Below are 27,893 nucleotides of genomic sequence, written 5' to 3' on the forward strand. Positions count from 1 at the left end.
AAACACACACATTTCTTCACACAGGGTCGTGGGGTTAGACAGGGATGCAGCTTAAGCCCCACCCTCTTCAACATATATATCAACGAATTGGCGCGGGCACTAGAAAAGTCTGCAGCACCCGGCCTCCCCCTGCTAGAATCCGAAGTCAAATGTCTGCTGTTTGCCGATGATCTGGTGCTTCTGTCACCAACCAAGGAGGGCCTACAGCAGCACCTAGATCTTCTGCACAGATTCTGTCAGACCTGGGCCCTGACAGTAAATCTCAGTAAGACCAAAATAATGGTGTTCCAAAAAAGGTCCAGTCACCAGGACCACAAATACAAATTCAATCTAGACACTGTTGCCCTAGAGCACACAAAAAACTATACATACCTTGGCCTAAACATCAGCGCCACAGGTAACTTCCACAAAGCTGTGAACGATCTGAGAGACAAGGCAAGAAGGGCATTCTATGCCATCAAACGAAACATAAATTTCAACATACCAATTAGGATTTGGCTAAAAATACTTGAATCAGTCATAGAGCCCATTGCCCTTTATGGTTGTGAGGTCTGGGGTCCGCTCACCAACCAAGACTTCACAAAATGGGACAAACACCAAATTGAGACTCTGCACGCAGAATTCTGCAAAAATATCCTCCGTGTACAACGTAGAACACCAAATAATGCATGCAGAGCAGAATTAGGCCGATACCCACTAATTATCAAAATCCAGAAAAGAGCCGTTAAATTCTACAACCACCTAAAAGGAAGTGATTCACAAACCTTCCATAACAAAGCCATCACCTACAGAGAGATGAACCTGGAGAAGAGTCCCCTAAGCAAGCTGGTCCTGGGGCTCTGTTCACAAACACAAACACACCCTACAGAGCCCCAGGACAACAGCACAATTAGACCCAACCAAATCATGAGAAAACAAAAAGATAATTACTTGACACATTGGAAAGAATTAACAAAAAAACAGAGCAAACTAGAATGCTATTTGGCCCTAAACAGAGAGTACACAGCGGCAGAATACCTGACCACTGTGACTGACCAAAAAATTAAGGAAAGCTTTGACTATGTACAGACTCAGTGAGCATAGCCTTGCTATTGAGAAAGGCCGCCGTAGGCAGACATGGCTCTCAAGAGAAGACAGGCTATGTGCTCACTGCCCACAAAATGAGGTGGAAACTGAGCTGCACTTCCTAACCTCCTGCCCAATGTATGACCATATTAGAGAGACATATTTCCCTCAGATTACACAGATCCACAAAGAATTCGAAAACAAATCCAAATTTGAAAAACTCCCATATCTACTGGGTGAAATTCCACAGTGTGCCATCACAGCAGCAAGATTTGTGACCTGTTGCCACGAGAAAAGGGCAACCAGTGAAGAACACACACCATTGTAAATACAACCCATATTTATGCTTATTTATTTTATCTTGTGTCCTTTAACCATTTGTACATTGTTAAAACACTGTATATATATATATAATATGACATTTGTAATGACTTTACTGTTTTGAAACCTCTGTATGTGTAATGTTTACTGTTAATTTTTGTTGTTTTTCACTTTATATTTTCACTTTGTATGTTGTCTACCTCACTTGCTTTGGCAATGTTAACACATGTTTCCCATGCCAATAAAGCCCTCGAATTGAATTGAATTGAATTGAATTGAATTGAATTGAATTGAATTGAAAGGTAGAGAGAGAGAGAAAGAGAGCGAGAAAGGTAGAGAGAGCAATAGTGTAGACGATCATAGTAAGCACATGAATGTCCTACTAAATATACACTATATACAAAAGTATGTGGACACCCCTTCAAATTAACGGATTTGGCTACTTCAGCCACACCGGTCAGGTGTATAAAATCGAGCACACAGCCATGCAATCTCCATAGACAAACATTGGCAGTAGAATGGCCTTGCTGAAGAGCTCAGTGACTTTCAACGTGGCACCGTCATAGGATAACACCTTTCCTTTCAAATTTCTGCCCTGCTAGAGCTGCCCCCGGACAACTGCAAGAGCTGTTATTGTGATGTGGAAACGTCTAGGAGCAACAACGGCTCAGCCGCGAAGTGGTAGGCCACACAAGCTCACGGAACGGGACCGTCGAGTGCTGAAGCACGTAGAGCTTAAAAATCATAACCGAGTTCCAAACTGCCCCTGGAAACAATGTCAGCACAGTAACTGTTTTGTCGGGAGTTTCATGAAATGAGTTTCTGTGGATGAAGAGCCGCACACGAGCCGTGCGCAAAGCCAAACGAGTGGTGCTGGGATACCATGCAGTGGCTGGAGTGGTGCTGGAATACCATGCGGGGGCTGGAGTGGTGCTGGAGTACCATGAGGGGGCTGGAGTGGGGCTGGAATACCATGCGGGGGCTGGAGAGGTGCTGGAATACCATGCGGGGGCTGGAGTGGTGCTGGAATACCATGCGGGGGCTGGGGTGGTGCTGGAATACTATGCGGGGGCTGGAGTGGTGCTGGAATACCATGCGGGGGCTGGGGTGGTGCTGGAATACCATGCGGGGGCTGGAGTGGTGCTGGAATACCATGCGGGGGCTGGAGTGGTGCTGGAATACCATGCGGGGGCTGGAGTGGTGCTGGAATACCATGCGGGGGCTGGAGTGGTGCTGGAATACCATGCGGGGGCTGGAGTGGTGCTGGAATACCATGCAGGGGCTGGAGTGGTGCTGGAATACCATGCGGGGGCTGGAGTGGTGCTGGAATACCATGCGGGGGCTGGAGTGGTGCTGGAATACCATGCAGGGGCTGGAGTGGTGTAAAGCTCACCACCATTGGACTTTAGAACAGTGGAAACACATTCTCTGGAGGGATGAATCACGCTTCACAATCTGGCAGTCCGACGGACGTATCTGGGTTTGGCGGATTCCAGGAGAACGCTACCAGCCTGAATACATAGTGCAAACTGTAAAGTTTGATGGAGGAGGAATAATGGTCTGGGGATGTTTTTTCATGGTTCAGTTAGATTTCCCATCACTGCTCCTTAGTTGCAGTGATGGGAAATCTACAGCATACAATGACATTCTAGATGATTCTGGACTTTGTCCAACTTTGTGGCAACAGTTTGGGGAAGACCCTTTCCTGTTTCAGCATGACAATACCCCCACAAAGCGAGGAACATGCAGAAATGGTTTGTCGACATAAGTGTGGAAGAACTTGACAGGCCTGCACAGAGCCCTGACCTCAACCCCAGTGAACATCTTTGGGATGAATTGGAACACCGACCTCACTAATGCTCTTGTGGCTGAATGGAGCAAGTCCCCACAGCAATGTGGAAAGCCTTTCCAGAAGAGTGGAGGCTGTTATAGCAGCAATGTTCCTACATCTAGTGGAAAGCCTTCCCAGAAGAGTGCAGGCTGTTATAGCAGCAATGTTCCAACATCTAGTGGAAAGCCTTCCCAGAAGAGTGGAGGCTGTTATAGCAGCAATGTTCCAACATCTAGTGGAAAGCCTTCCCAGAAGAGTGGAGGCTGTTATAGTATCAAAAGGGGGACCAACTCTATATTAATGGCCATAATTTTGGGATGAGATGTTCCACGAGCAGGTGTCCACATTCTTTTGGTCATGTAGTGTATGCTCTTGACCACTTTAAGATTTCCACTTTAACCTTCATGGACAATAAAGTTTTAAAAACTTGAACTTGACCTCACCTGTTGGAAGCGTACATCCAGGCTGAATGAGAGGGGGGGTCTAGGGTGGCAGACCGGGGGGTCAGTGTGCCCCCCCTCAGGGATCAGACAGGGGAGCAGAGACACCGTGTAGGAGCCAGAGTAGTCACGTACCTGACACAGGTAGATATACACACACACACACACACACACACACACACACACACACACACACACACACACACACACACACACACACACACAGAGACTTGTAAGTAAGCATTTCACGGTAAGGTCTACACATCTAATCAAATCAAATGTATTTATAAAGCCTTTCGTACATCAGCTGATATCTCAAAGTGCTGTACAGAAACCCAGCCTAAAACCCCAAACAGCAAGCAATGCAGGTGTAGAAGCACGTTGTCCACCTGTTGTATTTGGCGCATGTGACAAATACAATTTGATTTGAAGGGAGAATTTTGGAGGAGACGCATAGAAAAGTAGGATGTGGTGGAGTGTGTGTGTGTGTGTGTGTGTGTGTGTGTGTGTGTGTGTGTGTGTGTGTATGTGTGTGTGTGTGTGTGTGTGTGTGTGTGGACTCACAGCCAGCTGAGACACAAAGCTCCAGGCCTGCAGGGTGTGTGTGAGGGTGGTCTCAGACCGGACCAGAAATAGAGAGAACAGCAGGCCGGAGTGGGCATCTGATGTTACTACTGAGGACCCTGATACACCTGGGGTGGGGGGGGAGGTAGAGAAGGGAGGCAGGGAGGGGGAGGAAAGGTAGGGAGGGAGGGGGGAGAGGCAGGGAGGGGGGGGAGAGGGAGGGGGAGGGAGGAGAGGTAGGGAGGGGGGGAGAGGTAGGGAGGGGGGGAGGAGAGGGAGGGGGAGGAGCGGCACGGAGGGGGGAGAGGGAGGGAGGGAGGTAGGGAGGGAGGGAGGGAGGGGAGGTATGGGGAGGGAGGGGTAGAGAAGGGGTGTGAGTGAGAGGGAGGGAGGAGAGGGAGAGAGGGGAGGGAGGAGAGGGAGGGAGGGGGGAGAGGGAGGTAGGGAGGGGGAGAAGGGAGGGGAGGTAGGGAGGGAGGGGAGGGGAAGGAGGGAGGGAGGGGTAGAGAAGGGGTGTGAGAGAGAGGGAGGGAGGAGAGGTAGGGGAGGGAGGGGTAGAGAAGGGGTGTGAGAGAAAGGGGGGAGGAGAGGTAGGGGAGGGAGGGGTAGAGAGAGCGGTGTGAGAGAGAGAGACCATTGTTCAGCCAATCCCTCCTAAATTACTTGAGGAGGAATCTGCCATGGGAGTGCCACATGGTGACATTAACAGAGTATACTAGAAATTGTAAACATTCTGGTAGTACCTGGGTGCGACAGGATAAAGTGTCCCCGGAAACGAGCCTCTGTCCTGAAGGTGACCACCAGACGTCCCTCTCCATTGATACGCATGCTGGTGGGGTGCAGAGAGCCTGGAGAGAGAGGGAAGTCATGAACTCTCAGTGAAATACTCAATGTCTGTCTGTCTGCCTATGTTCCGGTGTCTGTCTGTCTGTCTATGTTCCAGTGTCTGTCTGTCTAACTATGTTCCGGTGTCTGTCTGTCTGCCTATGTTCCAGTGTCTGTCTGTCTGCCTATGTTCCAGTGTCTGTCTATGTTCCAGTGGGTGTCTGTCTGTCTGCCTATGTTCCAGTGTCTGTCTGTCTGCCTATGTTCCAGTGTCTGTCTATGTTCCAGTGGGTGTCTGTCTGTCTGCCTATGTTCCAGTGTCTGTCTGTCTGCCTATGTTCCAGTGTCTGTCTATGTTCCAGTGGGTGTCTGTCTGTCTGCCTGTGTTCCAGTCGGTGTCTGTCTGCCTATGTTCCAGTGTCTGTCTGCCTGCCTATGTTCCAGTGTCTGTCTGTCTGCCTATGTTCCAATGTCTGTCTGTCTGCCTATGTTCCAGTGCGTGTCTGTCTGTCTGCCTATGTTCCAGTGTCTGTCTGTCTGCCTATGTTCCAGTGTCTGTCTGTCTACCTATGTTCCAGTGTCTGTCTGTCTGCCTATGTTCCAGTGTCTGTCTGTCTGCCTATGTTCCAGTGTCTGTCCGTCTGCCTATGCTCCAATGTCTGTCCGTCTGCCTATGTTCCTCTGTCTGTCTGTCTGTCTGTCTGTCTGTCTGTCTGTCTGTCTGTCTGTCTGTCTATGTTCCAGTGGGTGTCTGGCTGTCTGTCTGCCTATGTTCCAGTGGGTGTCTGTCTGTCTGTCTGCCTATTTCCCAGGTGTGTGTGAGCCTGCGTTCCACCCGTGCTCCTGTCTGTCCTTGTGTCTGTAGCCTACCTTGTGTCTGTAGCCTACCTTGTGTCTGTAGCCTACCTTGTGTCTGTAGCCTACCTTGTGTCTGTAGCCTACCTTGTGTCTGTAGCCTACCTTGTGTCTGTAGCCTACCTTGCAGGGGAGCATCGGGAGGGCTGCCTATCCCGTCACGCCACAGGATAGACGTGTCATAGGTGAAGGTCATGCGGAGGTCAGATCGGAGGTCAAAGGTGAGCCAGCCGCCAGGGGCCGACGGGGAGTGGAACACGTAGGAGACGAATAGAGGGACACGCAACGTCACATACGACTGGACCGCATTCAGGACCTAAAGACAGAGCAATAGAGACACGTTGATGAAGACAGGGGAATGGAGACAGGTTGATGAAGATAGGGGAATGGATGGAGACACGTTGATGAAGACAGCGGAATGGAGACACGTTGATGAAGACAGGGGAATGGAGACAGACACGTTGAGGACCTGAAGACAGGAGAATGGATGGAGACACGTTGATGAAGACAGGGGAATGGATGGAGACACGTTGAGGACCTAAAGACAGGAGAATGTAGAAAGACATGTTGAGGCCCTGAAGACAGGGGAAGGAGACATGTTGAGGACCTGAAGACAGGGGAAGGAGACACGTTGAGGACCTAAAGACAGGGGAAGGAGACACGTTGAGGACCTAAAGACAGGGGAAGGAGACACGTTGAGGACCTGAAGACAGGGGATGGAGACACGTTGAGGACCTAAAGACAGGGGAAGGAGACACGTTGAGGACCTGAAGACAGGGGAAGGAGACACGTTGAGGACCTAAAGACAGGGGAATGGATGGAGACATGTTGAGGACCCGAAGACAGGAGAATGGATGGAGACACGTTGAGGACCTGAAGACAGGGGAAGGAGACAGGTTGAGGACCTGAAGACAGGGGAATGGATGGAGACACGTTGAGGACCTGAAGACAGGAGACTGGATGGAGACACGTTGAGGACCTGAAGACAGGGGAATTGATGGAGACACGTTGAGGACCTGAAGACAGGGGAATGGATGGAGACACGTTGAGGACCTGAAGACAGGGGAATGGATGGAGACACGTTGAGGACCTGAAGACAGGAGAATGGATGGAGACACGTTGAGGACCTGAAGACAGGGGACTGGATGGAGACACGTTGAGGACCTAATGACAGGGGAATGGAGACACGTTGAGGACCTAAAGACAGGAGAATGGATGGAGACACGTTGAGGACCCGAAGACAGGAGAATGGATGGAGACACGTTGATGAAGACAGGGGAATGGATGGAGACACGTTGAGGACCTGAAGACAGGGGAAGGAGACACGTTGGTGAATCACTCTGATGTCATCACTGGCCCTCTGTGATGTCATCACTGTATTCTCTAACAGAACGTTGGCTGGCCCTCTGTGATGTCACGTTGGTTAATACGTTGCTATTGTTTTCATTTATAAAGCCCTTTAACAAAAAGTCCCTCTGTACTTAACATCATTACTAAACTTTAGACATACGAGTTATCACACCTGGGATGGATAACTCTGGGAATTCCTTTGGACTCTACTGAGTTGGGTAAATCATGTTTTAGTTTTTGTTGCACCTTATCAAACAATCTTGAAAATATTCTGAAATGTGATGTTTTGGTGCCTCTAGAAAGCTGAATGAGGACAGTCTTACCTTGTCTCTGTGTTGTTCCTTTCTCCTTGAATTTTATTTACTTATTTTCATGTGTGTATTTTCTGTATTTTCTGTAATTCAGGGCTCATCTGTAAACTAGACCTTGGTCTCAGTACGACTCCCTGATAAAATAATCTGTAAACTAGACCTTGGTCTCAGTACGACTCCCTGATAAAATAATCTGTAAACTAGACCTTGGTCTCAGTACGACTCCCTGATAAAATAATCTGTAAACTAGACCTTGGTCTCAGTACGACTCCCTGATAAAATAATCTGTAAACTAGACCTTGGTCTCAGTACGACTCCCTGATAAAATAATCTGTAAACTAGACCTTGGTCTCAGTACGACTCCCTGATAAAATAATCTGTAAACTAGACCTTGGTCTCAGTACGACTCCCTGATAAAATAATCTGTAAACTAGACCTTGGTCTCAGTACGACTCCCTGATAAAATAATCTGTAAACTAGACCTTGGTCTCAGTACGACTCCCTGATAAAATAATCTGTAAACTAGACCTTGGTCTCAGTACGACTCCCTGATAAAATAATCTGTAAACTAGACCTTGGTCTCAGTACGACTCCCTGATAAAATAATCTGTAAACTAGACCTTGGTCTCAGTACGACTCCCTGATAAAATAATCTGTAAACTAGACCTTGGTCTCAGTACGACTCCCTGATAAAATAATCTGTAAACTAGACCTTGGTCTCAGTACGACTCCCTGATAAAATAATCTGTAAACTAGACCTTGGTCTCAGTACGACTCCCTGATAAAATAATCTGTAAACTAGACCTTGGTCTCAGTACGACTCCCTGATAAAATAATCTGTAAACTAGACCTTGGTCTAGGTACGACTCCCTGATAAAATAATCTGTAAACTAGACCTTGGTCTCAGTACGACTCCCTGATAAAATAATCTGTAAACTAGACCTTGGTCTCAGTACGACTCCCTGATAAAATAATCTGTAAACTAGACCTTGGTCTCAGTACGACTCCCTGATAAAATAATCTGTAAACTAGACCTTGGTCTCAGTACGACTCCCTGATAAAATAATCTGTAAACTAGACCTTGGTCTCAGTACGACTCCCTGATAAAATAATCTGTAAACTAGACCTTGGTCTCAGTACGACTCCCTGATAAAATAATCTGTAAACTAGACCTTGGTCTCAGTACGACTCCCTGATAAAATAATCTGTAAACTAGACCTTGGTCTCAGTACGACTCCCTGATAAAATAATCTGTAAACTAGACCTTGGTCTCAGTACGACTCCCTGATAAAATAATCTGTAAACTAGACCTTGGTCTCAGTACGACTCCCTGATAAAATAATCTGTAAACTAGACCTTGGTCTCAGTACGACTCCCTGATAAAATAATCTGTAAACTAGACCTTGGTCTCAGTACGACTCCCTGATAAAATAATCTGTAAACTAGACCTTGGTCTCAGTACGACTCCCTGATAAAATAATCTGTAAACTAGACCTTGGTCTCAGTACGACTCCCTGATAAAATAATCTGTAAACTAGACCTTGGTCTCAGTACGACTCCCTGATAAAATAATCTGTAAACTAGACCTTGGTCTCAGTACGACTCCCTGATAAAATAATCTGTAAACTAGACCTTGGTCTCAGTACGACTCCCTGATAAAATAATCTGTAAACTAGACCTTGGTCTCAGTACGACTCCCTGATAAAATAATCTGTAAACTAGACCTTGGTCTCAGTACGACTCCCTGATAAAATAATCTGTAAACTAGACCTTGGTCTCAGTACGACTCCCTGATAAAATAATCTGTAAACTAGACCTTGGTCTCAGTACGACTCCCTGATAAAATAATCTGTAAACTAGACCTTGGTCTCAGTACGACTCCCTGATAAAATAATCTGTAAACTAGACCTTGGTCTCAGTACGACTCCCTGATAAAATAATCTGTAAACTAGACCTTGGTCTCAGTACGACTCCCTGATAAAATAATCTGTAAACTAGACCTTGGTCTCAGTACGACTCCCTGATAAAATAATCTGTAAACTAGACCTTGGTCTCAGTACGACTCCCTGATAAAATAATCTGTAAACTAGACCTTGGTCTCAGTACGACTCCCTGATAAAATAATCTGTAAACTAGACCTTGGTCTCAGTACGACTCCCTGATAAAATAATCTGTAAACTAGACCTTGGTCTCAGTACGACTCCCTGATAAAATAATCTGTAAACTAGACCTTGGTCTCAGTACGACTCCCTGATAAAATAATCTGTAAACTAGACCTTGGTCTCAGTACGACTCCCTGATAAAATAATCTGTAAACTAGACCTTGGTCTCAGTACGACTCCCTGATAAAATAATCTGTAAACTAGACCTTGGTCTCAGTACGACTCCCTGATAAAATAATCTGTAAACTAGACCTTGGTCTCAGTACGACTCCCTGATAAAATAATCTGTAAACTAGACCTTGGTCTCAGTACGACTCCCTGATAAAATAATCTGCAAACTAGACCTTGGTCTCAGTACGACTCCCTGATAAAATAATCTGCAAACTAGACCTTGGTCTCAGTACGACTCCCTGATAAAATAATCTGTAAACTAGACCTTGGTCTCAGTACGACTCCCTGATAAAATAATCTGTAAACTAGACCTTGGTCTCAGTACGACTCCCTGATAAAAATAATCTGTAAACTAGACCTTGGTCTCAGTACGACTCCCTGATAAAATAATCTGTAAACTAGACCTTGGTCTCAGTACGACTCCCTGATAAAATAATCTGTAAACTAGACCTTGGTCTCAGTACGACTCCCTGATAAAATAATCTGTAAACTAGACCTTGGTCTCAGTACGACTCCCTGATAAAATAATCTGTAAACTAGACCTTGGTCTCAGTACGACTCCCTGATAAAATAATCTGTAAACTAGACCTTGGTCTCAGTACGACTCCCTGATAAAATAATCTGTAAACTAGACCTTGGTCTCAGTACGACTCCCTGATAAAATAATCTGTAAACTAGACCTTGGTCTCAGTACGACTCCCTGATAAAATAATCTGTAAACTAGACCTTGGTCTCAGTACGACTCCCTGATAAAATAATCTGTAAACTAGACCTTGGTCTCAGTACGACTCCCTGATAAAATAATCTGTAAACTAGACCTTGGTCTCAGTACGACTCCCTGATAAAATAATCTGTAAACTAGACCTTGGTCTCAGTACGACTCCCTGATAAAATAATCTGTAAACTAGACCTTGGTCTCAGTACGACTCCCTGATAAAATAATCTGTAAACTAGACCTTGGTCTCAGTACGACTCCCTGATAAAATAATCTGTAAACTAGACCTTGGTCTCAGTACGACTCCCTGATAAAATAATCTGTAAACTAGACCTTGGTCTCAGTACGACTCCCTGATAAAATAATCTGTAAACTAGACCTTGGTCTCAGTACGACTCCCTGATAAAATAATCTGTAAACTAGACCTTGGTCTCAGTACGACTCCCTGATAAAATAATCTGTAAACTAGACCTTGGTCTCAGTACGACTCCCTGATAAAATAATCTGTAAACTAGACCTTGGTCTCAGTACGACTCCCTGATAAAATAATCTGTAAACTAGACCTTGGTCTCAGTACGACTCCCTGATAAAATAATCTGTAAACTAGACCTTGGTCTCAGTACGACTCCCTGATAAAATAATCTGTAAACTAGACCTTGGTCTCAGTACGACTCCCTGATAAAATAATCTGTAAACTAGACCTTGGTCTCAGTACGACTCCCTGATAAAATAATCTGTAAACTAGACCTTGGTCTCAGTACGACTCCCTGATAAAATAATCTGTAAACTAGACCTTGGTCTCAGTACGACTCCCTGATAAAATAATCTGTAAACTAGACCTTGGTCTCAGTACGACTCCCTGATAAAATAATCTGTAAACTAGACCTTGGTCTCATACGACTCTGTAAAATAATCTGTAAACTAGACCTTGGTCTCAGTACGACTCCCTGATAAAATAATCTGTAAACTAGACCTTGGTCTCAGTACGACTCCCTGATAAAATAATCTGTAAACTAGACCTTGGTCTCAGTACGACTCCCTGATAAAATAATCTGTAAACTAGACCTTGGTCTCAGTACGACTCCCTGATAAAATAATCTGTAAACTAGACCTTGGTCTCAGTACGACTCCCTGATAAAATAATCTGTAAACTAGACCTTGGTCTCAGTACGACTCCCTGATAAAATAATCTGTAAACTAGACCTTGGTCTCAGTACGACTCCCTGATAAAATAATCTGTAAACTAGACCTTGGTCTCAGTACGACTCCCTGATAAAATAATCTGTAAACTAGACCTTGGTCTCAGTACGACTCCCTGATAAAATAATCTGTAAACTAGACCTTGGTCTCAGTACGACTCCCTGATAAAATAAAGGTTCAATGAATTAACAAAGAAAAAAAAAGAACCAATGAAAAGACAGGACACTAGGGTTAGGGTTAGGGGTTAGGGTTAGGGTTAGGGTTAGGGTTAGGGTTACTAGGGTCACTAGGGTGTGAGGTGTGTAGGGCAGGTTAAGGGAAGTGTGGTGCCGTATGGAGGAAGCCTGACCTAGTCTTTGTTTTGACCTGTCCAGTACATATGAAGGTAAAGAGATAAGGAGAGGAAGTAGCATTAGAGATAAGGAGAAGAAGTAGCATTATAGATAAGGGGAGGAAGTAGCATTAGAGATAAGGGGAGGAATTATCATTAGAGATAAGGGGAGGAAGTAGCATTAGAGATAAGGAGAAGAAGTAGCATTAGAGATAAGGAGAAGAAGTAGCATTAGAGATAAGGGGAGGAAGTAGCATTAGAGATAAGGAGAAGAAGTAGCATTAGAGATAAGGGGAGGAAGTAGCATTAGAGATAAGGGGAGGAAGTAGCATTAGAGATAAGGGGAGGAAGTTGCATTAGAGATAAGGAGAAGACGTAGCATTAGAGATAAGGGGAGGAAGTAGCATTAGAGATAAGGAAAAGAAGTAGCATTAGAGATAAGGGGAGGAAGTAGCATTAGAGATAAGGAGAAGAAGTAGCATTAGAGATAAGGGGAGGAAGTAGCATTAGAGATAATGGGAGGAAGTAGCATTAGAGATAAGGCGAGGAAGTAGCATTAGAGATAAGGGGAGGAAGTAGCATTAGAGATAAGGGTAGGAAGTAGCATTAGAGATAAGGGGAGGAAGTAGCATTAGAGATAAGGGGAGGAAGTAGCATTACTTAAGAGACACACCCTATCTCCTCAGCCCTCAAATTAAGTGGACACTTCTGATGACGTATCATGACGTCTGACGAGTTGACACTTGCTGGGCGAGGGAGGAAGGAATTATTTTTAAATGGATCACCCTTGCCCGGAAAGATTGGTTCCTACGTTTATGTAATACTAGTTCCTACCTGTCCGTCCGTCCTTACGGTCCCCCCACAGTCAGACAGTAGGTCGCTGATGCTGTAGTATCCAGAGAAGATTGGTTCCTACGTTTATGTAATACTAGTTCCTACCTGTCCGTCCGTCCTTACGGTCCCCCCACAGTCAGACAGCAGGTCGCTGATGCTGTAGTATCCAGAGAAGCTCCAGACACACGTCTCCAGGTCCAGACTGTTATAGAAACCCAGGGAGAGAGCTCCGTCCTGGGCTATGCTGTTCCAGAGGTGAGACCCTCCCACCACCCCGGCCACGGCCACCCCAGCTGAGGTGAGCCCCAGACGGGTAGCGCTGGCATCGCCTGGCCCCCCCTGGAGGTTGGAACAGCGGTGGTTCCCCAACCGAGAGGGGTCGTGGTTCAGGGTTAGTGCCAGGTTGGAAAGGGGACGGGTGGAGATGAACGGCAGCATACCTGGGGAGAGACAGGTGAGGGGTTAGACCCAGAGGGGTCAAAGGTTGGAGGTCAGGTATGGTGTCAATGTGACCGATTGTGGTTGAGTGATCAAAAAAGGGGAGAGGTGAGAGCTGAGAGTTCAAAGGGGAGAGGTGAGAGCTGAGAGTTCAAAAGGGGAGAGGTGAGGGGTGAGAGTTCAAAAGGGGAGAGGTGAGAGCTGAGAGTTCAAAGGGGAGAGGTGAGAGCTGAGAGTTCAAAGGGGAGAGGTGAGAGCTGAGAGTTCAAAAGGGGAGAGGTGAGGGGTGAGAGTTCAAAAGGGGAGAGGTGAGAGCTGAGAGTTCAAAGGGGAGAGGTGAGAGCTGAGAGTTCAAAAGGGGAGAGGTGAGAGCTGAGAGTTCAAAGGGGAGAGGTGAGAGCTGAGAGTTCAAAGGGGAGAGGTGAGGGGTGAGAGTTCAAAGGGGAGAGGTGAGGGGTGAGAGTTCAAAAGGGAGAGGTGAGGGGTGAGAGTTCAAAAGGGAGAGGTGAGGGGTGAGAGTTCAAAGGGGAGAGATGAGGGGTGAGAGTTCAAAGGGGAGAGGTGAGGGGTGAGAGTTCAAAAGGGAGAGGTGAGGGGTGAGAGTTCAAAAGGGGAGAGGTGAGGGGTGAGAGTTCAAAGGGGAGAGATGAGGGGTGAGAGTTCAAAAGGGAGAGGTGAGGGGTGAGAGTTCAAAGGGGAGAGATGAGGGGTGAGAGTTCAAAAGGGAGAGGTGAGGGGTGAGAGTTCAAAGGGGAGAGATGAGGGGTGAGAGTTCAAAGGGGAGAGGTGAGGGGTGAGAGTTCAAAAGGGAGAGGTGAGGGGTGAGAGTTCAAAGAGGAGAGATGAGGGGTGAGAGTTCAAATGCGAGAAGTAAGGGGTGAGGGGTCAGGGGTGAGAGGTGAGAGTTCAAAGTTGAGAGGTGAGGGGTCAGGGTCAATTGAGAGGTCAAGGATAGGGCCAGGATGGAAAGAGGACAGCTGGTGATGTGATGGGTGAGAGTTAAAAGTTTAGCGGTCAAAGGCGTGGGGTCAGGTACCATCTACATGTGGCATAGTGACGGTTAGCCTGATGAGGTTGGGGTGCTGTGGGTCGTCTGGTCCAGTGTAGCGGATCTTAGCAGAGAACGGCTCAGCCCCTATTGCCCCAGGGGTATGAGGAGGGCACAGACCTGTAGGAGGACATGACAACAACTTTTAGGGTGACACAATAACTAATCAATCAATCATGAAGAGGGCAGAGACATGGGGATGAAAGGAGAACAACAGTTAGGATATACTGTAATGTAGCCTACTACATCTGGTCTGAAGCAGAGACTTTCATTTTCTCTTGTTTCACTTATACTACTCACCCTCCTCCATGCTGACCTCCACCTGAGGGCTAGTCAGCCCCAGTCCTCCCCGTCCCGGAGTGCTCACAGCTCGGGCAGAGCACTGCACCCTGGCCCCTGCCTGAAGGTAAACAGCATCCAGCAGCATGGACCTGGTGGAGGAAAGGAAAGGGCTCAACTCTAACCTGGTGGAGGAAAGGAAAGGGCTCAACTCTAACCTGGTGGAGGAAAGGAAAGGAAAGGGCTCAACTCTAACCTGGTGGAGGAAAGGAAAGGGCTCAACTCTAACCTGGTGGGGGAAAGGAAAGGGCTCAACTCTAACCTGGTGGAGGAAAGGAAAGGGCTCAACTCTAACCTGGTGGAGGAGAGGAAAGGGCTCGACTCTAACCTGGTGGAGGAAAGGAAAGGAAAGGGCTCAACTCTAACCTGGTGGAGGAAAGGAAAGGAGAGGGCTCAACTCTAACCTGGTGGAGGAAAGGAAAGGGCTCAACTCTAACCTGGTGGAGGAAAGGAAAGGGCTCAACTCTAACCTGGTGGAGGAAAGGAAAGGGCTCAACTCTAACCTGGTGGAGGAAAGGAAAGGGCTCAACTCTAACCTGATGGAGGAAAGGAAAGGGCTCAACTCTAACCTGGTGGAGGAAAGGAAAGGAAAGGAAAGGGCTCAACTCTAACCTGGTGGAGGAAAGGAAAGGGCTCAACTCTAACCTGGTGGAGGAAAGGAAAGGGCTCAACTCTAACCTGATGGAGGAAAGGAGAGGGCTCAACTCTAACCTGGTGGAGGAAAGGAAAGGTGCATTCATTCCCAACCTCATGTTTTATTAACTTTCAAAGCAGATTCCCTGTTACCTGTCTTTCCCCTTTTTACATGTTACATACTGGTCGTTTAGCAGACGCTCTTATCCAGGGTAACTTACTCTATATAGTTAGTGCTTTCAACTTAAGGTAGCTAGGTGAGACAGACTCGCTTGTAAGACATGTGCAGTAATAAGGTGTTAGCTGTACTGTTTATTTCGGGGGCTTTCTTGGATTCTGAACCTGGTAGAGGTGAGGAAGGTGCCAGCGTCGAGCTCCCTCGGTGGGCTAGCTACACCATCAGGAGTCCCTGGGGACCCCAGGAGCCAGCGGTACTCTGTCAGTGTGTTGTTGATACCCTCGGAGACGCAGAGAGACAAGGTACGACTATAGTCTGGGTGGCGGGGGTCACAGGCCTGAAAAGCGGGTGGGGGGGGGGTACAAAACACAGTTACCATGGAGATATTTGGGGTTTTCCCAACCATATATGGTCCTAAGGTGCATTCAGAAGGTATTCAGACCCCCTTCACTTTCTCTACATTTTGTTACCTTACAGCCTTATTCTAACATGGATTACATAAAACATTTTCCATCAATCTACACTCAATAGCCAATAATTACAAAGCCAAAACAGGTGTTTAGAAATGTTTGCAAATGTATTAAAAAAAATACCTTATTTATTTACATAAGTATTCAGACCTTATGCTATGAGACTCGAAATTGAGCTCAGGTGCATCCTGTTTCCATTGATCATCCTTGAGATTGGAGTCCACCTGTGGTAAATTCAATTGATTGGACATAATTTGGAAAGGCACACAACCTGTCTATATAAGGTCCCACAGTTGAGAGTCTATGTCAGAGCAAAAACCAAGACATGAGGTGGAAGGAATTGTCCATAGAGCTCTTGAGACAGGATTGTGTCGAGGCACAGATCTGGGGAAGGGTACCAATAATGTCTGCAGCATTGAAGGTCCCCAAGAACAAAGTGGCCTCCATCATTTTATTTGTATTGATTTTTTATACCCCCTTTTTCTCCCCAAAGGGCCAGGGAGGCGAAGGTCGTGTCATGCGTCCGCTGTAACATGACCAAACCGCGCTTCTTAAAACCCGCCCTCTTAATCTGGAAGACACCTGCGCCAGTGTGTTTTGAGGAAACACCGTTCAACTGACAACCGCCGTCAGCCTGCAGGCGCCCTGCCCGCCACAAGGAGGCAATAACAAGCGCAATGAGCCAAATAAATCCCCCCCAGCAAAACACTCCCCTAACCCGGACGGCGCTGGGCCAAACCCTCCCCTAACCCGGACGACGCTGGGCCAAACCCTCGCCTAACCCGGACGGCGCTGGGCCAAACCCTCCCCTAACCCGGACGACGCTGGGCCAAACCCTCCCCTAACCCGGACGGCGCTGGGCCAAACCCTCCCCTAACCCGGACGGCGCTGGGCCAATTGTGTGCCACCCTATGGGACTCCCGATCACGGCCGGTTGTGATACAGCCTGGGATCGAACCCAGGTCTGTAGTGACGCCTCTAGCACTGCGATTCAGTGCCTTAGACTGCTGCACCACTCGGGAGACCGAGCTCCATCATTCTTTAATGGAAGAAGTTTGGAACCACCAAGACTCTTCCTAGAGCTGGCCGCCTGGACTAACTAAGCAATCGGGGGAGAAGGGCCTTGGTCAGGGAGGTGACCAAGAACACGATGGTCACTCTAACAGAGCTCCAGAGTTTCTCTGTGGAGATGGGAGAACCTTCCTGAAGGAGAACCATCTCTGCAGCACTCCACCAATCAGGCCTTTATGGTAGAGTGGCCAGACGGAAGCCACTCCTCAGTAAAAGGCACATGACAGCCCTCTTGGAGTTTGCCAAAAGGCATCTAGAGGACTCTCAGACCATGAGAAACAAGATTCTCTGATCTGATGAAACCAAGATTGAACTCTTTGGCCTGATTACCAAGCGTCAAGTCTGGAGGAAACCTGGCACCATCCCTACGGTGAAGCATGGTGGTGGCAGCATCATGCTGTGGGGATGTATTTCAGCGACAGGGACTGGGAGACTAGTCAGGATCAACTGAAAGATGAACGGAGCAAAGTACAGTGAGATCCTTGATTAAAAAATGTTTTTGCTTTGTCATTATTGGATATTGTGTGTAGATTGTTGAGAAAATTATTTTATTTAATCCATTTTAGAATGAGGCTGTAACGTAATTGAATGTAGAAAAGGTCAAGGGGTCTGAATACTTTCTGAATACTTTCTGAATACTTTCTGAATACTTTCTGAATGCGGTGTATGTCGGAGCAACTCACCGTCACACACACAAGGGGGTACCCGGTGGGGGGGTGTGGGCTGGTTGGGGTTGAGGCGAGAGTTGGGTCATCATAGACCAGTAAGGACACCACGAGGGGTACAGCAGGAAACGTGATGCCCCCCACATCACCCCCCTCCTTCTCCTCAATGAACACTGTCGCCTTGGTCACCTGGAGGAGGGAGGCAAAAAACAGATGCAAAGTATTTTATCCATCCTGTGGTCTCTACTAGTCTCTACTGGTCTCTACTGGTCTCTACTAGTCTCTACTGGTCTCTACTAGTCTCTACTGGTCTCTACTAGTCTCTACTGGTCTCTACTGGTCTCTACTAGTCTCTACTAGTCTCTACTGGTCTCTACTGGTCTCTACTAGTCTCTACTAGTCTCTACTAGTCTCTACTGGTCTCTACTAGTCTCTACTGGTCTCTACTAGTCTCTACTAGTCTCTACTGGTCTCTACTAGTCTCTACTGGTCTCTACTGGTACCTACTAGATTGTATTGGTCTCTACTAGTCTCTACTGTTCTCTACTGGTCTCCACTGGTCTCTACTGGTCTCTTCTAGATTATATTGGTCTCAACTAGACTCTACTAAATTCTATTGGTCTCTACTAGTCTCTACTGATCTCTACTAGTCTCTACAGGTCTCTACTAGTCTCTACTGTTCTCTACTGGTCTCCACTGGTCTCTACTGGTCTCTTCTAGATTATATTGGTCTCAACTAGACTCTACTAAATTCTATTGGTCTCTACTAGTCTCTACTGATCTCTACTAGTCTCTACAGGTCTCTACTGGTCTCTACAGGTCTCTACTGGTCTCTACTAGTCTCTACTGGACTCTACTGGTCTCTAATGGACTCTACAGGTCTCTACAGGTCTCTACTGGTCTCTACTAGAGTCTAGTGGTCTCTACTGGTCTCTACTGTTCTCTACAGGGCTCTACTCGTCTCTACTGGTCTCTACTCGTCTCTACTGGTCTCTACTGGTCTCTACTAGTCTCTACTGATCTCTACTGGTCTCTACTAGTCTCTACTGGTCTCTACTGGTCTCTACTGGTCTCTACTAGTCTTTCCTGGTCTGTACTGGTCTCTAGTAGACTCTACTGGACTCTACTGGTCACTATTGGGCTCTATTCATCTGTACTAGTCTGTCATGGCCTCTACTAGTCTGTCATGTCCTCTACTGGTCTGGCATGGCCTCTACTGGTCTGGCATGGCTTCTACTTGTCTGTAATGGCCTCTACTTCAAATCAAATCATATCAAATGTATTTATATAGCCCTTCTTACATCAGCTGATATCTCCAAGTGCTGTACAGAAACCCAGCCTAAAACCCCAAACAGCAAGCAATGCAGGTGTAGAAGCACAGTGGCTAGGAAAAACTACCTAGAAAGCCAAAATCCCTAATGGCTTCTACTGGTCTCTACTAGATTCTACTGGACTCTACTAGTCTCTCCTGGTCTCTACTAGATTCTACTGGTCTCTACTATATTCTACTGGTCTGTAATGGCCTCTATTGGTCTACTAGATTCTACTGGTCTCTACTGGTCTGTAATGGCCTCTACTAGATTCTACTGGTCTCTACTGGTCTGTAATGGCCTCTACTGGTCTGTACTAGATTCTACTGGTCTCTACTGGACTCTACTAGATTCTACTGGGCTCGACTGGACTCTACTAGATTCCACTGGCCTCTACTAGATTCTACTGGTCTCTAGTAGATTATATTTATCTCTAATATATTATATTTGTCTCTACTAGATTCTACCGGACTCTACTAGATTCTACTGGTCTCTACTAGATTATACTGGTCTGTAATGGCCTCTACTGGTCTGTAATGGCCTCTACTAGATTATACTGGTCTCTACTAGATTATACTGGTCTCTACTCGATTATATTGGACTCTACTAGATTATACTGGTCTCTACTAGATTCTACTGGTCTCTACTAGATTCTACTGGTCTGTAATGGCCTCTACTGGTCTGTAATGGCCTCTACTAGATTATACTGGTCTCTACTAGATTCTACTGGTGTCTACTAGATTCTACTGGTGTCTACTAGATTCTACTGGGCTCTACTGGACTCTACTAGATTCTACTGGCCTCTACTAGATTCTACTGGTCTCTACTAGATTCTATTAGACTCTAGTAGATTCTACTGGTGTCTACTAGATTCTATTGGACTCTAGTAGATTCTACTGGTCTCTACTAGATTATACTGGTCTCTAGTAGATTCTATTGGACTCTACTAGATTCTACTGGTCTCTACTAGATTCTACTGGTCTCTACTAGATTCTACTGGTCTCTACTAGATTCTACTAGTCTCTACTGGACTCTTCTGATCTCTACTCAATAATTGACTTTCATCAGCTTAATCACAGAGTTAGATGTTCAACTAAATTGGAGCGATTTTGGATTTGGTTTGGTGTCTCACCTGTCTCATGTCTCTCACCTGTGTGTCAGCCACCATATGTTGGTCAGGTGTGAGCTGTAGGGTGAAGGTCTCTCTCATTTCTCCCTCCTCGTCATACAGAACCTCTACCTCTACCAGATGCTCTGTCTGGCCCTCAGAAAACACCAGCTCTGGGGAAACGGGCAAACAGCAAGTTATAGTTGTTTGTTTTTATAGTTGTAGATTTTTTTCATATTTCGGAAATCGATACTCTCTCTGTATTGTGTACCACTCTTTCACTCTCTTTCTCTCGATTATCTCTCCCCCTCCTCCCCTCTCTCCCCCCCTCCCCTCTCTTGCCCCTCCTTACCCTGTGACAGAGGGTTGTAGTCTTGTCCAGAGTGGGCAGAGCCATCTTTAGTGTGCACACGCACTACCGACACCCTGGAGACATCGCCATGGCGCCGCACGGCAACTCTCAGCACGGTTATCTCACCGTGGGCAACCGGCTCACTCACCGTGTATCGAGGCTCGGAGAACCTGATCACAGACTCTGGAAACATCAATTAATGAATCAATCAATTAATAAATCAATCAATCAGATATTCAGGCAATCAATCAGGCAATCAGCCACTTAGTCAGTCAATCAGGCAATCAGCCAGTCAGTCAATCAATCAATCAGCCAGTCAATCAATCAATCAATCAATCAATCAGCCAGTCAGTCAATCAATCAAACAGCCAGCCAGTCAGTCAATCAATCAGCCATTCAGTCAGTAAATCAATCAGGAAATCAGCCATTCAGTCACTCAATCAGCCAATCAGTCAATCAATCAGCCAGTCAATCAATTAATCAATAAATCATCAATCAAATCAAAAATGTTTCTTACTGTCTCTACTATCAGTGATCCTGATGACTATCTCCTTCTGCTCACCCAGCAACAAGCCCAGATCTGATTGGCTTCTGGGGATTCCGAGGACCAGGCGAAACTCTTCCTCTTCCTCAAACTCTAAGTCGTCAACCAGAGTCACGATACATTGCTGCTCACGCTCACCTACACACACACGCACACAAACACACACACACACACACACACACACACACACACACACACACACACACACACACACACACACACACACACACACACACACACACACACACACACAGTCTTGTACAGCTAACCTTGTGGGGACACACAATTCAGTCCCATTCAAAATCCTATTTTCCCTAACCCCTAAACCTAACGCGTACTCTTATTCTAACCCTAACCTTAACCCTAAATCTAACCCTAGCTCCTAACCCTAAATCTAACACTAGCTCCTAGCCCTAAAACTAACTCTAGCTCCTAACCCTAAAACTAACCCTAACCCTAGCTCCTAACCCCTAACCCTAGCTCCTAACCCTAGCTTCTAACCCTAACTCCTAACCCTAAAACTAACCCTAAAACTAACCCTAAAACTAACCCTAGTTCCTAACCCTAAAACTAACCCTAGTTCCTAACCTTAAAACTAACCAGCTCCTAACTCTAGCTCCTAACCCTAAAACTAACCCTAGCTCCTAACCCTAAAACTAACTCTAGCTCCTAACCCTAAAACTAACCCTAGTTCCTAACCCTAAAACTAACCCTAGCTCCTAACCCTAACCTTAAAACTAACCCTAGCTCCTAACCCTAGTTCCTAACCCTAAAACTAAGCCTAGCTCCTAACCCCAACCCCAAAACTAGCCCTAGCTCCTAACCCTAAAACTAACCCTAGTTCCTAACCCTAAAACTAACCCTAGCTCCTAACCCTAAAACTAACCCTAGTTCCTAACCCTAAAACTAACCCTAGCTCCTAACCCTAGCTCCTAACCCTAAAACTAACACTAGCTCCTAACCCTAAAACTAACCCTAGCTCCTAACACTAGTTTCTAACCCTAAAACTAACCCTAGCTCCTAACCCAAGTTCCTTATTCTAACCCTAACACTAAAACTAACCCTAGCTCCTAACCCTAGCTCCTAACCCTAGTTCGTAATTCTAACCGTAACACTAATTCTAACCTTAACCCTAAACCCCCTAGAAGTAGCATCTGACCTTGTGGGGACTAACAAAATGTCCCCAGTTGGTCCATTTTTTGTTAGTTTACTATTCTTGTAGGGACTTCTGGTCCCCACAAGAATAGTTAAACATGTCCAGACACACAAACAAACACACACACACACGTTTATGTGACAAATGGGGACATCAGATGAAAAACAGCAAAATGAGGACACCTTCCAATCTGTCCTGATGTCCATGTGTTTGTACTGTCTCTCTTACCTGGCCTGAAGGTGATGACGGAGTCATCCGTGTCTGGTCTCTCCTCATAGTCCATCATCACCTGGGCGGAACCCTGGCGCGTGTAACATCTGACAACGGAGGTGAGACCTAGGTCGCCGTCACGGGTTACCACGGCAACCGCCCGCCCGTCGGCCTCGTCCACCCGCAGCTCCACTTCCCTGAACTGCACCCTGGGTACTGAGGCAGAGACAGAGGAACAATGAGATGTTATGAACACGTTATACAGCCTAATGTAGCCACTCTGAAGAGCACAGTATAGACAATGCTAAAAAGTAAGGTATATACTGTGTCTCCTAACTCCTAGAACTCACAATAAGGTGTGTAATGTGTCTCCTAACTCCTAGAACTCACAATAAGGTATATACTGTGTCTCCTAACTCCTAGAATTCACAGTAAGGTATATACTGTGTCTCCTAACTCCTAGAACTCACAATAAGATTTGTAATGTGTCTCCTAACTCCTAGAACTCACAGTCAGACATGGTGTCATTGATAGTAATGGTAGCCAGGCTAGGTCGTCCTAGTGATGCGTTACTGGGCATGCTCAGAACCAGATGGAAAGACTCCTCCCCCTCCATCACCGGACCACCCAGGTCATCCAAGATGGCCACCTTCACGGTCACCACGGTGATTCCCGGTGGGAAGTCAACACTCTGGCCAATGCCCACGTAGTCCAACCCCGCTTGGAGAGAGAAAGGGGGGGGGGGTGTGGAGAGAGAGAGGGGGGGTGGAGAGAGAGAGGGGGGGGGGGTGGAGAGAGAGAGGGGGGGGGGTGGAGAGAGAGAGAGAGAGAGAGAGTTGGGGGGGTGGAGAGAGAGAGAGAGAGGGGAGGGGTGGAGAGAGAGAGAGAGAGAGGGGGGGTGGAGAGAGAGAGAGAGAGGGGGGGTGGAGAGAGAGAGAGAGAGAGAGAGAGAGAGGGGGGGTGGAGAGAGAGAGAGAGAGGGAGGGGTGGAGAGAGAGAGAGAGGGGGGGGGGGGTGGAGAGAGAGAGAGAGAGAGAGAGAGAGGGGGGGTGGAGAGAGAAAGAGATTTTGATAAACTCACATATCTACTGGGTGAAATACCACAGTGTGACATCCCAGCAGCAAGATTTGTGACCTGTTGCCATAAGAAAAGGCCAACCAGTGAAGAACAAACACCATTGTAAATACAACCCTTTTGTACTTTAACTATTTGCACATCTTTGCAACACTGCATATAGACATAATATGACATTTGAAATGTGTTTATTCTTTCTGAACTTCTGTGAGTGTAATGTTTACTGTTCATTTTTATTTTTTATTTCACTTTAGTTTATTATCTACTTCACTTGCTTTGGCAACGAAAACACATGTTTCCCATGTCAATAAAGCCCCTTGAATTGAATTGAGAGAGAGGAGATGGTTGGTGAAAGAGAGGAGGGGGAAGGATAGAAAGTGAGAGGGGGATGAGAGAGAGAGAGAAAGGGGAGGGGAGGGAAGAAAGTGAGAGGGGGATGAGAGAGAGAGAGAAAGGGGAGGGGAGGGGAGAAAGTGAGAGGGGGTGGAGAAAGGGAGGAGAGGGAGAGAAAGTGAGAGGGGGAGGAGAGAGAGAGAAAGGGGAGGGGAGAAAGTGAGAGGGGGATGCGAGAGAGAGAGAGAAAGGGGAGGGGAGAAAGTGAGAGGGGGATGGTTTAGAAGGGAGAAGGAAGACAAATGGGAAAGAGTAAGTTGAGTGGGAGGGAGGGAGGGAGGGAGGGAGGGAGGGAGGGAGGGAGGGAGGGAGGGAGGGAGGGAGGGAGGGAGGGAGGGAGGGAGGGAGGGAGGGAGGGAGGAATTGAGAAAGAGAAAACGAGAGAGAGCGATAGAGAAAGAGAAGAAAGAGGTAGAGAAGAGACGAAAGAGACAGACAGAGAAGAGAGAGCGAAAGAGAGATTGAGAAGGGAGAGTGAAAGAGAGATAGAAGAGAGATCGATAGAGAAGAGAGACTGAAGAGACAGAGAAAGAGAGAGCAAAAGTGAAAGATTGATAGAGAAGAAAGAGAGCGAAAGAGAGAGTTAGAGAAGGGAAAGAGAGAGAGAGAGAGAGAGAGAGAGAGAGAGAGAGAGAGAGAGAGAGAGAGAGCAGGAGAGAGAGACAGATGAGAGAGAGAGATAAATAGTGTGTCCTCCTACCCAGAGCGCTGACCGGCTGTGTTGATCGGGAGCGTAGTGTGACTGATGCATTATGGGACAGGTCAGTACCAGACCTCCACACTGAAACCTCCAGGTAACCACAACTCTCATCTACTGAGTACTCTGACCTCCCCAGGTACACCACAGGCTCTGGGACAGAGGGAGAGCTCATCAGGGATATGAAAATTACAGTACAGGGGGGAAACTGTAATATTTTAGACTATTTTAGACTATACAGTAACAAAATGTACTGAAACAGAAAAATAACTCTCTCACACACACTCTGCATGCCACGCTACTCACCGTCGGGTGTATGAGGCAGTATGACCACGCGTGTACTGTTATGCTCCGCCCTCACCAGCCCCCCCATGGCGTCGCCCAGGGTTACGGCGAAGGTCTCCGCCCCCTCGTATAGCGAGTCGTCGATGACGAGTACACGACACGCCCTCTCGGCATCGCCGCGGTCGAAACGCAGGGCGCTGCGCTGGTCCTCTGGACGAGCGATGTAGTCAGAGTACGACAACACTGTGCTGGGAACAGTTCCTCTGGCTGAGCCTATGGAGGAGAGAAAGAGACCGGAGCTTTACACTGAGGAGAAAGAGACTGGTGCTTTACACTGAGGAGAAAGAGACTGGTGCTTTACTCTGAGGAGAAAGAGACTGGTGCTTTACACTGAGGAGAAAGAGACCAGAGCTTTACACTGAGGAGAAAGAGACTGGTGCTTTACACTGAGGAGAAAGAGACCAGAGCTTTACACTGAGGAGAAAGAGACTGGTGCTTTACACTGAGGAGAAAGAGACTGGTGCTTTACACTGAGGAGAAAGAGACTGGTGCTTTACACTGAGGAGAAAGAGACTGGTGCTTTACACTGAGGAGAAAGAGACTGGTGCTTTACACTGAGGAGAAAGAGACCAGAGCTTTACTCTGAGGAGAAAGAGACTGGTGCTTTACTCTGAGGAGAAAGAGACTGGTGCTTTACACTGAGGAGAAAGAGACTGGTGCTTTACACTGAGGAGAAAGAGACTGGTGCTTTACACTGAGGAGAAAGAGACTGGTGTTTTATACTGAGGAGAAAGAGACTGGTGCTTTACTCTGAGGAGAAAGCGACTGGTGTTTTATACTGAGGAGAACGAGACTGGTGCTTTACTCTGAGGAGAAAGAGACTGGTGCTTTACTCTGAGGAGAAAGAGACTGGTGCTTTACACTGAGGAGAAAGAGACTGGTGCTTTACACTGAGGAGAACGAGACTGGTGCTTTACACTGAGGAGAAAGAGACTGGTGCTTTACTCTGAGGAGAAAGAGACTGGTGCTTTACTCTGAGGAGAAAGAGACTGGTGCTTTACACTGAGGAGAAAGAGACCAGAGCTTTACACTGACGAGAAAGAGACTGGTGCTTTACACTGAGGAGAAAGAGACTGGTGCTTTACACTGAGGAGAAAGAGACTGGTGCTTTACACTGAGGAGAAAGAGACTGGTGCTTTACACTGAGGAGAAAGAGACTGGTGCTTTACTCTGAGGAGAAAGAGACTGGTGCTTTACTCTGAGGAGAAAGAGACTGGTGCTTTACTCTGAGGAGAAAGAGACTGGTGCTTTACACTGAGGAGAAAGAGACCAGAGCTTTACACTGAGGAGAAAGAGACTGGTGCTTTACTCTGAGGAGAAAGAGACTGGTGCTTTACACTGAGGAGAAAGAGACCAGAGCTTTACACTGAGGAGAAAGAGACTGGTGCTTTACACTGAGGAGAAAGAGACCAGAGCTTTACACTGAGGAGAAAGAGACTGGTGCTTTACACTGAGGAGAAAGAGACTGGTGCTTTACACTGAGGAGAAAGAGACTGGTGCTTTACACTGAGGAGAAAGAGACTGGTGCTTTACACTGAGGAGAAAGAGACTGGGGCTTTACACTGAGGAGAAAGAGACTGGTGCTTTACTCTGAGGAGAAAGAGACTGGTGTTTTACACTGAGGAGAAAGAGACCAGTGCTTTACTCTGAGGAGAAAGAGACCAGAGCTTTACTCTGAGGAGAAAGAGACTGGTGCTTTACTCTGAGGAGAAAGAGACTGGTGCTTTACACTGAGGAGAAAGAGACCAGAGCTTTACACTGAGGAGAAAGAGACTGGTGCTTTACACTGAGGAGAAAGAGACCAGAGCTTTACACTGAGGAGAAAGAGACTGGTGCTTTACACTGAGGAGAAAGAGACTGGTGCTTTACACTGAGGAGAAAGAGACTGGTGCTTTACACTGAGGAGAAAGAGACTGGTGCTTTACACTGAGGAGAAAGAGACTGGGGCTTTACACTGAGGAGAAAGAGACTGGTGCTTTACTCTGAGGAGAAAGAGACTGGTGTTTTACACTGAGGAGAAAGAGACCAGTGCTTTACTCTGAGGAGAAAGAGACCAGAGCTTTACTCTGAGGAGAAAGAGACTGGTGCTTTACTCTGAGGAGAAAGAGACTGGTGCTTTACACTGAGGAGAAAGAGACTGGTGCTTTACACTGAGGAGAAAGAGACTGGTGCTTTACACTGAGGAGAAAGAGACTGGTGTTTTATACTGAGGAGAAAGAGACTGGTGCTTTACTCTGAGGAGAAAGAGACTGGTGTTTTATACTGAGGAGAACAAGACTGGTGCTTTACTCTGAGGAGAAAGAGACTGGTGCTTTACTCTGAGGAGAAAGAGACTGGTGCTTTACACTGAGGAGAAAGAGACTGGTGCTTTACACTGAGGAGAAAGAGACTGGTGCTTTACACTGAGGAGAAAGAGACTGGTGCTTTACACTGAGGAGAAAGAGACTGGTGTTTTATACTGAGGAGAAAGAGACTGGTGCTTTACTCTGAGGAGAAAGAGACTGGTGCTTTACACTGAGGAGAAAGAGACTGGTGCTTTACACTGAGGAGAAAGAGACTGGTGCTTTACACTGAGGAGAAAGAGACCAGAGCTTTACATTGAGGAGAAAGAGACTGGTGCTTTACTCTGAGGAGAAAGAGACTGGTGCTTTACTCTGAGGAGAAAGAGACTGGTGCTTTACACTGAGGAGAAAGAGACCAGTGCTTTACTCTGAGGAGAAAGAGACCAGAGCTTTACTCTGAGGAGAAAGAGACTGGTGCTTTACTCTGAGGAGAAAGAGACTGGTGCTTTACACTGAGGAGAAAGAGACCAGAGCTTTACACTGAGGAGAAAGAGACTGGTGCTTTACACTGAGGAGAAAGAGACCAGAGCTTTACACTGAGGAG

The 27,893-nt window shown here is 46.9% G+C and overlaps 1 protein-coding gene across 1 annotated transcript in view; it reads right to left on the reverse strand.

Moving 5' to 3' along the window:
• The window catches only part of LOC139396401 (FRAS1-related extracellular matrix protein 2-like), a gene marked incomplete at its 5' end in the record, with an annotated part of 57,041 nt that overhangs the window by 17,149 nt on the left and 11,999 nt on the right, over window positions 1-27,893 (reverse strand). Inside the window, 16 exons of the mRNA XM_071143439.1 lie at window positions 3,661-3,792; window positions 4,222-4,349; window positions 4,965-5,069; window positions 6,025-6,217; window positions 13,081-13,415; window positions 14,450-14,581; window positions 14,762-14,892; window positions 15,776-15,948; window positions 17,836-18,006; window positions 20,278-20,408; window positions 20,588-20,770; window positions 21,105-21,269; window positions 22,516-22,713; window positions 23,008-23,217; window positions 24,666-24,815; window positions 24,969-25,220. Coding sequence (XP_070999540.1) covers window positions 3,661-3,792; window positions 4,222-4,349; window positions 4,965-5,069; window positions 6,025-6,217; window positions 13,081-13,415; window positions 14,450-14,581; window positions 14,762-14,892; window positions 15,776-15,948; window positions 17,836-18,006; window positions 20,278-20,408; window positions 20,588-20,770; window positions 21,105-21,269; window positions 22,516-22,713; window positions 23,008-23,217; window positions 24,666-24,815; window positions 24,969-25,220 — 2,789 coding nt within the window. The remainder of the gene's footprint in view (window positions 1-3,660; window positions 3,793-4,221; window positions 4,350-4,964; window positions 5,070-6,024; window positions 6,218-13,080; window positions 13,416-14,449; window positions 14,582-14,761; window positions 14,893-15,775; window positions 15,949-17,835; window positions 18,007-20,277; window positions 20,409-20,587; window positions 20,771-21,104; window positions 21,270-22,515; window positions 22,714-23,007; window positions 23,218-24,665; window positions 24,816-24,968; window positions 25,221-27,893) is intronic.

The sequence above is a fragment of the Oncorhynchus clarkii genome, unplaced genomic scaffold (assembly GCF_045791955.1).
Source record: "Oncorhynchus clarkii lewisi isolate Uvic-CL-2024 unplaced genomic scaffold, UVic_Ocla_1.0 unplaced_contig_781_pilon_pilon, whole genome shotgun sequence".
Taxonomy (NCBI): Eukaryota; Metazoa; Chordata; class Actinopteri; order Salmoniformes; family Salmonidae; genus Oncorhynchus; species Oncorhynchus clarkii.